This window comes from Pyrus communis, chromosome 3, assembly GCF_963583255.1.
Source record: "Pyrus communis chromosome 3, drPyrComm1.1, whole genome shotgun sequence".
NCBI lineage: Eukaryota > Viridiplantae > Streptophyta > Magnoliopsida > Rosales > Rosaceae > Pyrus > Pyrus communis.
In genome coordinates this window covers 306,572-319,461 of record NC_084805.1, presented here as the reverse complement: position 1 = coordinate 319,461, position 12,890 = coordinate 306,572, and the positions used below count along the sequence as shown (strand labels likewise).

The following is a 12,890-nucleotide window of genomic DNA, read 5'->3' as shown; positions in this document are numbered from 1 at the left end:
AGCCTATGTTAGCATGGAATATAGGAACTACCAAGGTCGCAGAATTTACCCATGTGCATGTGGCGAGTAAATAGCAGATAGACTGTTTATCTGGTGATTTACTTCTCACTTACACAAACGCATTTTCACTTATTGTATATTGCTTGACCGAAATTTGTACAACTTCAACCAACGTATATGCACAAAATGACAAATTAATTTCAACTTGCACTGTACCAACAACTAAAGTAAATATCATTATGTCCCTGTTGCAAGAAGGATACTAGATTTGGTTTCGGTTATTGTTTGAACAGTTACCAGAAAAGCAAGCCAAGTATTCTAGGCTCTAGCTATTAGCCAACTGATGATTTCGTTTCCCAGACTTCCATCTTGCCCAATTCACTCGTGTGTTTCAAGTTTTTATATGCACAAATGTCCAGTTCCACTTTGTCTTCCACTCCGCAAGCACATTCAACCACATGAGATATTCCCTGTAATAAGCATAGTTTCAATCAAAGGAAGGGGACACAAATTTTATTTTTACTTTTTTAAAGAAAATCATTTGCTTTCCAGAAAATACGTGCACCGACCATATACTTCAATTATCCTACATTTCAAAACCATCAAATTTCCATGGAAACAAGGCACAAGGAAAAACCTGTACATCTCTGTCGTTTTTTTTTTTTTTTTTTGAACAAACGATATTTTCTACACTAAGAGGAGGGGGTGAGCTAGCCTCCTAATGTGTTAGCAATAACGTGGTTTAAATTCGCCTTTAGCGAGAATCGAACCTAAGATCTCTCACTTGCAAGTGAAGAGGAATACCAATAGACCACAGTACTAAGTAGCAACCCCGTACATCTTTAAACACCAAGGAAAAACCTGATAAACAGTTTACCTTCAGTTTCACAATTTGGTCCTGCAGAGTCTTCTAAGTACTCAGTTTCTCCAGCTTTATCTGATAGAAGAGCGTTGAATTCTTCTTCCAGCCTCTTTATGTCCATTGCCCTTAGCTCTGGCTGGAATCACCCGTCATGAGAAGAGAAATGAAAATTAGTTCACTCAATTCAAAATCCATCAAAACTCCATATTCTGGACAGTAAAACCAAGGACACACACTAGCAGAAAATAAAGTAATCATGTGAGCCCAACTTCCCAGAGCATATCTTAGCATGGAACTTTAACATCCTATGTGTTTATATATTACTATCTGCATCTGATTGAAAGCACCCGTGCATGCATGTATACATCCACAAAGCCATCAACCTATTTGTATTAGCAAAACAACTGACCGTAAAATCATTTTCCCTCAAATTTACTTGCTCAATAGCCTGCTTCGTCTGAATCGAGTACAAGAAAGCAGCATAAGAAACAATCACAACTCAAACTGTGAAGCAGATCTCAAAGAGATGTCGAATAGTTGCAACATTAATTTAACAAAGGAAAGGAAAGTTTTTTTGCAGGATGTGATGTGAGATGCAGAATAAACTTAATATGATTCCTTTCAAGTCAAATTGTATATCATAACCGTAGGTTCTCATGAAAATACATGTCAGTTTTAGCTAAATACTTAAGCCTGAACATACCAAATAAAAAAGAAAAAACAGAAAACCAAACAAAGCAAACCTTGTACAACCATGATCCACTCTAATCAACAAATAGTATAAAATATTCTGTTGCCAGAGTATCATTCTGAATCATACATAGAACAAGAATGCATCTAAATAAAGGTTCAAACAATCTGGCGACAAAGTATATCATACTGCCTTCCAGAGAATGTTTTCCTACATATACATGTTGAGAGAGAGAGAGAGAGAGAGAGAGAGATTTCACTTGTCAGACACTGACATGTGGTGTGGCCAAACTGCAAGCCTAGACTATTGTTTAGATTGTCTAATTATCACCCAAATTGACTGTCTAATAACATAGCATGTCAAACTTTCTGGCAAGATATACTTTATGTATACCCCATCTAAAAGAAAGAATTAATATATATTAATCTAGTGGAACCAAAAAAATCCTGTGGAGGCAACCTTGCAGTTCTCGATAACAAGTTCAAATTTCATTTGTAAAATCTCATCAAGCTTGGCTTTAGCAGAGTCCAACATGTTCATTAGGTTCTTCCTTGCATCATTGCCCTGTTATCACAAAATAAATCAAAAGATTGCCACTACATAAAACTCCATAGATCTTAAGGATCAGCCAAAGTAGTTTCATACCTGGTTGCCCATGCTGAGGTGGTTATCAAAACTAGCCTTCCCTGTATAAGATGAGTAAAAATAATTACACTACGAGTAAAATTACTATGTATCAGAGGCATGTCTTGCATTACAAGACACCTTGCTCGCATCATATAGAGCCTGATATATTTTCCTTAATGGTGTATAACAGAGGCAGTTGCTCTTACAATACCTAATTTGGTAGTGGCACAGCTTGTTCACAACCCATTTTATAGACCGCAATTTATATGCTACTTTAAAACAAAAAAACACATCATAATATAATTGACAAATTTGTTTTGGCTAGGAAGGCTTTGCTTCTTTCTTAAACTGAAAGATTATTACATATTTTCATTTGGAAGGTAGGGTGCAAAGGCAGCACACATAAAGAGGTCTCATCAACTCCAGCATGATGCTTTTAGGTTCAACTGTGTTGCAAAGTAGTAACAATTTCAATGCAATGGTTCCTAAATCACAACTTTCTTTCAGGACTTCACTTTAGAAGGCATAAATAACTTTGCTAACAGATCACATTTTATTTGCTCTCATCGCCATCTGTTATATGCACAACATAAACTTGATGATAGAGACCCCCAAACTTAGAAGAGTGTATAGTTAAGAAGTCTAGGGATGGACCTTGAAACTCACCTCTTTTCTCACCAGATCTATCCTTAACCTGCATAAATTCTAATCAGTCCTGTGACACAATTAACTTCTATCCGCATTGCTTTAAAATTTATATCAAAATCAAAGCAAGAAAGATATAAAAGACCTAGCAGGAATTACATAATTACGCATGAGTTTCATATCTCCAAAAATCCAAAAAATTTATTTAGCCTAAGTCTGGAGATGTAAGGGGCTTTTGATGAAGAAAAGGGGAAAATGACTCGCCACATGTAGTGGACAGTTGGAAACATAGATTCATGCATTATTATGGGGCTCTTCAGTACTGCCTCCCCCTTAAAATCTATTCCACTACTATAGTAGGATTTCAAAGAAATGGGCTTCATTTTTTAAGCTTCTCATTACCCATAGGAGTCCCACCTCCATTACACAAACATTACCCTTTCTTCAATAAAGAATCAAGAAATCAAGCCAAAGAAGTGAGGCAATTGTATACATACATATTACCGTAAACTCGAAAGATATTCAACAGCATTGAACAAGCTATCATATATGTAAATAAGGAAAGACGAAAAGAAAATATGAAGTTGTGCCATTCCATGCTCTTCCAGTTCCATGTGAGTGCAGTGAGAATAGACCCAATCCTAACCAAAAATTCAAAAAGGGACCTATAAATGCAATGAAGATAGAGCACAATATAAATGAAGGTGACTCCAACCAAACCTGTTGCTGCTGCAATTTGGCATTGACATCCTCCCTAACCTTAATGTAGCAAGTGCTGTTATGACAAACACAGAAAGTTGATTAGTATTTTTTCTGGATTTATGTGTGTCATTGTTGGGAATAAGTAGGTATTTAATATCAGCTTCATGTTTATCAATTTAGCTTGCTGTTGAATTACCTCTTTTCTATAAGCTTGGAAGATAAATTGATTCTTTCTTGATCTATAAGCTCCAGAGCCTACATAGGTATCAAAATATTTATTGTCTTGAGCAATTAAACATATGATAAACTTATTCATATCTCGTCAAAAGTAAAATGAATACTGGTCAGGGATGTGAAATGATAAGCACTACATGCATGATTCAACTTGCCTTTACTATTCCATTAAAGATTCAAAAGAAATATTTTTATGAAACAAATTTTGTCTTATACAAAACTGATAACTCGGACTCACAAATAAAGTGTAATCAGCAAAATACAAATGCCAACATCAGAACTTTGAATTTTAACTTGTTAGATGCTCCTTGCGTTCTTAACTTCTTACAGTGAATCAGACATGCATGGCCGGAAAATAGATTAAAACACTTATCTACATGGTATTAACAAAATGTACAGAAATGCATAGCTTATACACACTTGAATATAAGCAAGGCTACCTGACATTATACTATTATAGAGAAGAAAGGGCTTCTGATTATGAGTTAAGCACATAAACAAAACTTAAGCATAAAAAAATGACCAAAGTCCAAGTATTGACCTGCAAATGGAACACTACACAAGCGTAATATCAAACAGGCTGCTATTGGATGAAAAGATAGTCATACCATTGATGTGAAGCAACTCAAAACAGGTCAATGTGTTTTATCTCAAGTAAATTTTAAGCCAATTCGCACACCTCACAACTTCCATATGTATAGTGCCAAGTTGATTGCTTAAGTTTTAACCTCATCTTAATTATCATGCACCAGCAGAGCCACACAAACACACAAAGGCTACCGGGATAAGGGAGGACGAATCAGACTCCAAAGAAGCGATCTTTCTCTGCTTTTTCCAAAATTAGCGAGCATACTTGAGCCTTCGCATTTTTCATCTGCTCTTCCATTAATCGTTTTGTTTCAGATATTACTGCAATAAAAACGAGGCATAGTTCAAAAGTGTAAAAGGCAACAACTTACTGAAGAACAAATGGCAACTTAGAATATAGTATCAAATCTGGAACACAATGCATTAAATTGCTCGAAATGTTCAAATGGAAAACGCTGGATTTCTAATTTCCCAACTAACTACAAATTAAAAGGAAAACTTTAATGACTAAAACATCTGGAACTCAATACAATTAATTGCTAAAAATGTTGTAAAGGACTTATAAATAATCAACAGAAACCCTTGAATAACTACAATATTCAAACAAGTTGAACACAGGTCCAATCCAATCGAATGCATGATATGCTTCTCATGCCTAAATCTCACTTCTCGTATATCTGAGAACCATAGAGTGGCCAGTTTCAGTAAAGAATCAAGGTAGATCTGATTCAACAGTTTGAAGGTCCTTTATAAATTGCTGGCATTTTCTTCACATAATTAGAATTAAATTTACACTCAAAACGAGTCAACTGTTGTAGGAAGCTGGGGAGCATAATTCGATGTTGCGCCATATGAGAAAAAATACAGTTATTAGATTGAAGGGAAATGAATCAGAATTTTGCACTCATTAATTTAAAACACGAAATAAAGATTGATCACACTGCCTGCACAGATACACAAATTGAGAACATACATTATAAAAATAGGACAGGTGATATTCATTAAGATCATGTGCACAAATTTTCTAGTGTGCATTTCCAATTAAAAAATTATAGTTAATAGTTATGTATGAGAAGTTGATTTTTTTTAAATAGTAAGTTTTTTGAATAAAATGAAAATTTTGTTCGAAATACTTGTTTCACGAATTATGGATTGATTTTAGGAATAAGTTATTCAAAAACAGAATCAAAATAATAATTAAAAATACGTAAATAAGCCGAAATGAGCAGAATTAAGTTTGTTTTTCGAGAAATTGAGTAAAATAAGCACGAAATATAAATGCGAAGAAGAAGAAAAAGAGAACCAGAATTGAGATCGTTCTCCAATGTCTGAATGGTGGTCAATTGCATTTGCTCTTCCATTGAGACCTTCGCAGCTTAATCTTCCACATCTATAATTTTTTCGAATTAAAAAAAGAAAAATAAATTAATTTGCGTAATTAATTAAAAAAAAAGGAAATATTAACAAATTGGAAATGGATATGCACCGTCCATCTGACAGCGCAATGTCTTCATGTACTGCAAGTATTCCTCCATTTCTTCTTCTTCTTCTGTACTTTCGTTCTCTCATTACAGCTTTAGCTCACAGAGAGCGAGAGTATGTCAATCATCAACTGTGAAGTGAAGATTGCAATTTAGAAATCGCCGATTTTTTGAGGGAAAGTTGAGAAGAAGAACGAAGTTCTGGTCGCCTGATACATCCCCTCACTTAACCGAGCCCAAACAGACATCGCTGATATTTATTTGGCCCAAAACAATTTTGCCGATTTTTTTTTTAATAAACGATATTTATATAGGCTAAGAAGAATGAGATGAGCTTAGTGTCATAATAGGTTAGCAATAATGTGGTTCAACTTCGTCTTTGGCGAGAATCAAACCTAAGGCCTCTCACTTACAAGTGAAGAGGAATATCACTAGACCGTAGTACTAAGTGGCCCTCACAATGGGCTAGCAATAATGTGGTTCAAATTCGCCTTTGGCGAGAATCGAACATAAAGCATCTCATTTACAAGTGAAGATGAATATTATTAAATTGCTCACATTTATTTTTACATCACGTATAATATTTCAATGGTTTAATAACTTTTTTATATAATTATACATAAAATAATGATTTTCACGCGCATTCTATTTTGTCCCACACACAACCGGTCTTCTTTCCAACCTTGTGGCAAAGTGCATCAGTATTGAATATCGTACTTTTGGGTTAGAGAGGGATCAAGATCCTCTCCTAAGCAAATGGTGAGGATCCTCCTGATCATGTCCATCGGGCTGTTCAAATTTTATCCAACGGCTACAATTATTATAACTTTTAGAGGGGCCCTCTGTTTGTAGCCGTTGGATAAAATTTGAACAGTCCGATGGGCCTGATCAGGAGGATCTCACCATTTGCTTAGGAGAGGATCTTGATCTGTTAGAGAGTTTAAAAATTACGTGTCTCAATACAATATCCTAATAGGGTATTGAATTTTCTACAAATATGTCTCGAATTCGAAACTCTCATCCGCTAAATTAATATAATATTTGTGAACACTTTTCCCTCCTTAATATTAATTAAAACAAAAAATGTGTAAAATTAATAGAGCATCTCTAGAGAGGGGTTTTGTATGGAGCTAGAAAAGTGGTGAATATAACTCATTTTAAGGCCAAGCCCTCCCCTACAGGGGACTGATCTAATCAGGTGGTTTTGGACTCGAATGCTTTTTTAGTCCCGTATCCATAGCTGAGGCACTCTAAACAGATTGATTCATTCCGGAGTACGGGTTGGGCCAGCTGTCCTTGCTCAGGTAATAGGTTGTCTTGCCTAGACAGTGCGGTACCTTTTTGCCCACATGAAATGTCAGACTGCGCCTTCCGCCCATGATGTGGAAAAGACAAATAGTCTTTCCTCGACGTGGCATAGGTACGTCATAATGGCTCCATTACTGGATCTTCGATGACTCAGGGGAAGGACGGATGACATGGACTGACTCCACAATGCTTATAAATACGCCTGGTGGCTCATAAAAAAAAGGTTAGATATTCAGAACCCCAAAAAGATACTTCATCCATTTCCTTCCTTGCCTTGCTGACTTAAGCATCAGAGCCTCCACACTGGGAACCAACCCCCCTCGGTGGGGTTGGACTCATGATCTCTACTTGTATGTTCTTTACTTAACTGAAGGAAAACAACTCCAATAGTGACTGGTTGTAGGATCCACTCCACGTCGAATTTCAATGATCTGAACAGTTTATTTTGTAAGTCTTAGTTCATAGATCATCCTTACAAAAATTCAATTTAATCTGAAACCAATTACGTATTTAATTATCACGATGAAATTTCATTATTTCTTATAGAACAAAGTATTCGTCAATTTCTTTGAACTCAATTAGATGTCTCAAATATTTCCGATTGGCCTAATATTTTGCAAGGATGGTCTATAAGGTTCAATTTGAAAAATAGACGGTTCAGATCATTGAAGTTTGATATGGTGTAGGTCTCGTAACTAATATCCATTTAAAATAAATGGGAATCCTTACCTTAAAAGTCTCCATAAGAGTATTCGCAAATGGGTAGCTGCTTTTTCTTAGCTCACATGGATATATACTTTTCTCTTGGGGCCCACTGTTCTTTGAGGCTAGATGTGACCTAATTTTTTGCCACCCAAAGAAGGAAGTTGATAGTTCAAATGATTGATCTAGCCCCATTTTTCAGCTCATTAGGAATTAAATTTCTGACTAGGGCTTAAAATATATGGAAAACTAATGAAAATGACTTCAAAACTTTGAATTTTAACCAAAACTCATCTAAGAACTTTATTTAATGATAAGGACAAGAGAAAGAAAACAAATAAAAATAAAATAAAATAAATAAAAAACTAACGGAAGCGCGTGCGTATTTGAAGAAAGCAGAGCAGCTTATTTCTTTTTCGTGTTACAAGTATAATTATCCTTTATATATGTGAATTTGATCAATTCCTAACCAAATCCTCCTCTGATTTTATCAATCCTTAATCATTAATATATAGTCTTATTGATTTGTGTGAATATATCATTGACTTCATTCATTTCAAATTTCAATAGCCTGTAGAATTGCCTCATGCATGTGAGGAGGTGGAGGCGCACATTGCCGACTTTGATACAGCATTGAGTCTTCCCAACTTTTTGTTTTTTATTTTTTTTTTGTTACTTCCTCCTTTCAGTTTTCTTCTGGAATTATTTAAATTAAAGTTGTAAGTGGTGGATCGCCTTTTCATTGAAAGTAGGAATTTGCGCCTATCATAAACTCTCAGTTGCGAACTTCCTTTACCTTTAAAAACCAAGTACTGCGAGAGGTGCAACTCAGGCATGTTGGGTGGGTTGGAAGGTTAACCCAATCCTAACTCAACTTTTACAATTCGGACTTGAGTTTGGATTGGATTTCATTCGGGTTCATTTGGGCTTGGGTTTAATTGGGTTCGGGTTGTGCAACTTTTTCGAGTTTAATCATGTAACAACTTAGTTTTCAAAAATTCTTAAAAAAATTAAGCCAAATAGCATCAAAAGTAGTTAACTTTAATTTCGTAAATTAATCAAAGTTGTTGAACAATTGCTTCGAGACATAAAGAATTTAGATTTTGGAGACTAATAATCTACTATAAACCTTTAGGATTTAAAGACTACGAATATGAGTTGACTAATCAAAGCCTCTTATTATTTATTAAAAAAAAATATTAAAAAGGGCATTGGTTTTTGGACTTAGCCCACTTGGGTGTAGTATGAGAATTAATTGCTATGTGTTACAATTTGGTTAGATTGAGTTTAGTTAATCGGACTAGGTTGAGTTAGGAATAAACGAGCAAATGATCAACCCAACTCAACCCAATCAATGAATGGATTGAAATAGAGTTGGGTTCGGGCTGGTTATAACTAAAAAAAAAAAAAACTCGCTTGTTTGTGTTTAAAGTTGGATTGGACATGAAAGGGTTCGGATTGGTCTAACCCAAGTTGCACCTCTACCCACTACGTCTTGAGTTTAAATGTAGAGTTGATGTTTATGATGATATATATATATATATATATTATGTTGTTGTTGTTGTTTTTTTTTTTTTTTTTTTTTTTTTTTTTTTTTTCCTACAATTTTGTAAAATAAATTTAATATCAAAGTTTGATCGATCATATTATAAAATGAGTTTTGTTGTCTCCTATGCATTTGTCATCATATTCATACGTCTTGGTTTCTTATCTAGTTTGCACATACTAATGTATGTATGTATACGTATGTATATATGTATGTATGTAGGTAAGTAATGACCAAAAGTTATTAGATGATTTTTTTGCTAATAAAGAATTTGGAGAAGCCATTTTCATAAAGCTCTCTAACAATGATTTTATATTGACTATTGCTGGAACTAAACATTGATTATTTCTAGAACCGACCACAGTTTCAGAAATAATCTGTGTTTAGGTCCAGAAAGAGTTAATATTCGGTTTCAGAAAGAATCAGTGTTCAGTTCCAGAAAGAGTTAATATTTGGTTTTAGAAATAATCAATGTTATTAGATGATTTTTTGTTAATATAAAGTTTGGAGAAGCCTTTTTTTATTAAAGCATAGTACCATTTAGTTTCATAAATAGTGTAGTACTGGTTAGTTTCATAAATAATATAATATTGTTAAATTTCATAAATAATGTAGTACCGTTAAGTTTCATAAACAGTACTTGTGATGGACGTGCGGATCCTGCATGTCAGGTTTATTTTTTATATATTAAAATTTAAGTTTTTTTGTCCTCTTTATTAAAATTTAAGGATTTTTTTTAATTAAATAAAATTATAGCATGATTTTTTGTTAAAATAAATTTAGCCAAGCTTTTTATATAAAAACTCCCAATATAAGAGCTTCAACCCCATCAATACTCTTAGAGCATCTTCAAATGAGATGTCAAAAGCCTAAGTGGAATGTCATTATGCATATTTGACATAAAAAATCTATCAAACCGAAGTGTTATTTGCTGATTGGATTTAAAAGCTTTGTGGTTAGGAATCAAATTTGACATCAATGTCAAATTTATTTTTAATTCATTTTAATGATAGATCCCTTATCCTGCTTACGTTTCAACTAATAAATTTTTTGTTTCAACAATTCTTTTAACAATTAAAACCATTTTAAGTTCTATTTAAATAAGAAAATAATATTTGACAATTCGATATGAAAATACAAAATTTGATATAAAATTTAAGATTAATACTGAATTGTTGTTTATTATTCAAATCTTTTGTTTTGGTTTTCTATTTCTTTCTTTCTCCTGTACTAGATCTGCTAGAGGCTTCCATTTCCTGAGAAAAATCCTAAATCCATTCAATTTCAAACTCGAAATCCATTTATAAACCACACAATAAAAGAATTAGTCGCTGAAATTTGTAAAAGGGATCTCTCTCTCTCTGTTCCGTTGTGATGTCAGCAAGTAGTAATGGGGTGTCGATTTGGTTCAACAAGAAGGTGGTTGATCCCCTCCTCGAAATCCTCCGCAGGTACCACTACTACCCTATACTGTTTCTTTCTCTCTAATTTTTTTATTTTTTTTCTATTTCAGATTCACAAATTCTGTTTTTTTTGGTATATAATATTTTTGTCGGGTTTGATTGATTGATAATGATTCAACAATTTGTTTGCCCTAAAAAATCATGTTTGATTGTTACCCTATTTGGTGGTTGCTGAGAAAGAAAGTTGTAAAATTTGACTTGGATTTTGAAGGGGTGCAGAACCGAAGCTGTTGGCCTTCTCTGCGGCTCTTGGCCTTACCATTGGATTATTTCCAATATGCGGTACGCATGCATCTTTTATCTTCTCAAATTCCGTGCGGTGCCTCTTTCAATACAATGCAGTAATTCTGCATAGCAACATTGTTATCAATGCTGTTGCTTCCCCATTTTAGTTTAATACAGGATGATTTCCCACCTGAACAGAATTTTCTCTTATTAATGCACTCACGAACAGATTTATTTAACCGCCTGGAAAAGCAATTTCATAATTTTATCATGTCACACTTTACTTCTAAATGCCGAAAATAATCTCACTGTGAGTTGTTCCTTAGATCATTCCTTAGTGAATATTGATGTGGCTCAGCAATGTTGCAATAATATGCAATATAGGACTCTCCTTAAAGAAAACTTACGAGGAGTAGTTGCCGCCTTATATCAGTACAGAGAACAGAAAGAAATTGCTATCTGAGAGTGGGAAGTTCACGTAGGAAAATGTAGGCTGGATTTAATTGGGAGGATGTTGATATGATCCCCCCTTTGTAGTTGTTGTAATGGATCTGGTATTTCTGGAGATTTGTCAGTACTAATGTTGGATTCTCTAAATGTTAATAAATACCTCATGTTAACCGATGTTTCATTAATAGGGACAACTGTGGTTCTGTGTGGAATGGCAATTGCATTGCTGCGATCGCACTGCCATGCTCCAACTGTCATGCTGGCTAATGTCCTTGCTACACCAATAGAACTGAGGTACTTGTGCTTTTATCCTAGCATCTTGTAATATCATTACGTTTATGTCATCGCTGTACATGCGACAAATTGTGTTTGCACATCCTTCATAAAATGTCTAAACAATGACAGATTGTGGATTGGTCGCGGTCTTGGTACATCGTTCGTCTCTATGTTAATAGAAGCCTTAGAAATAGAAACAACATGTATAAAAGAACTTATCCTAAAGCTTTCAGTTTCTCTTGTACCATGCCTATTACATTTTATGCTACACATATGATTGTTATCTTACTGTTTTTGATTGTTGTTGTTGTTTTGCTCTCAAGTTTGGTTGTACCTTTCTTGCGTTTTGGTGAATTTATCTCTGGTGGAGCTCATTTTCCTTTAACTTCTGACGCTTTCAAGAAAGTGTTAACTGGCCAAGCTTCATATGAGGTCTTAATAAGTATTGCTCATGCGGTAGGTTGCCAAGTTATCACCTTGTAGTCATAACCCCGCTCTCTGTTGCTATTCACGTCTAATTGGTATCAATCTTTGCAGTTGTTGGGATGGCTTGTTGCAGCTCCTTTAATTTTTGCCGCTCTGTACATGGCATTTTTACCATTGTTTAAGGTGTTGGTTCCCAAGTTCAGCGCTGTTCCTTTAAGCCCAAAGAAATCACTTTCAACCACAGAAGTCAGGCTTAAGGTAAGAGATGCCTGACTAAAATTGTAATAGCCACACGCAGTTATTTCTCGTGCCATAAACAGGGAAGTTTGTTCACATGTTTCTGACATTTAGTACCCCAAGTACATAGAACAGCACTGGTGATACGATGCTTACTCTGCTCTTTGCTTTCAGCGTGTATTATATTAGTATGATTTATGATGTATTTATATTTTAACCAAGGTGGCTTCTGGACAGCAGAAGTCCATTAAAGTCTGATGATGTGATTAGCTAATTTGACAGGGAAACTGATGCGTCTTTCTATTTCTCTGCATCATCGGATATATTGCGGTGCAAGACACCTCATTCACGGAATAGGTATTAGTGTATATTCTCACAGAGAGAGAGAGAAAGTGGGGGGGGGGGGGGGTGGGGGGTGGGGGAGGGA

General features: G+C 34.8%; 2 protein-coding genes across 4 annotated transcripts; one reads left to right on the top strand and one right to left on the bottom strand.

Moving 5' to 3' along the window:
• Positions 1-80: 80 nt before the first annotated feature.
• On the bottom strand, positions 81-6,039 carry LOC137730163 (uncharacterized). Of its 3 annotated transcripts, none has more exons than XM_068469226.1 (10): positions 5,836-6,039; positions 5,653-5,739; positions 4,490-4,670; positions 3,724-3,782; positions 2,847-3,600; positions 2,199-2,239; positions 2,013-2,117; positions 1,272-1,319; positions 878-998; positions 82-470 (listed from the first exon to the last, which is right to left on the bottom strand). In XM_068469226.1, the coding sequence occupies exons 5-10, from the start codon at positions 2,878-2,880 to the stop codon at positions 451-453; spliced, it is 369 nt and encodes a 122-aa protein (XP_068325327.1). In that variant the 5' UTR covers positions 2,881-3,600; positions 3,724-3,782; positions 4,490-4,670; positions 5,653-5,739; positions 5,836-6,039; the 3' UTR covers positions 82-450. The 3 variants fall into 3 exon arrangements, with proteins under 3 accessions (XP_068325328.1, XP_068325327.1, XP_068325329.1); XM_068469228.1 differs by having other exon boundaries at positions 83-470; positions 2,847-2,874; positions 3,546-3,600; positions 3,724-4,670; XM_068469227.1 differs by lacking the exon at positions 1,272-1,319 and having other exon boundaries at positions 81-470; positions 3,724-4,670.
• A 4,493-nt stretch (positions 6,040-10,532) lies between these two features.
• On the top strand, positions 10,533-12,839 carry LOC137730038 (uncharacterized). Its single transcript, XM_068469107.1, has 5 exons — positions 10,533-10,837; positions 11,061-11,131; positions 11,713-11,818; positions 12,124-12,256; positions 12,338-12,839. Exons 1-5 carry the CDS (start codon positions 10,761-10,763, stop codon positions 12,497-12,499), a joined length of 549 nt encoding a protein of 182 aa, XP_068325208.1. The 5' UTR covers positions 10,533-10,760; the 3' UTR covers positions 12,500-12,839.
• Positions 12,840-12,890: the final 51 nt, after the last annotated feature.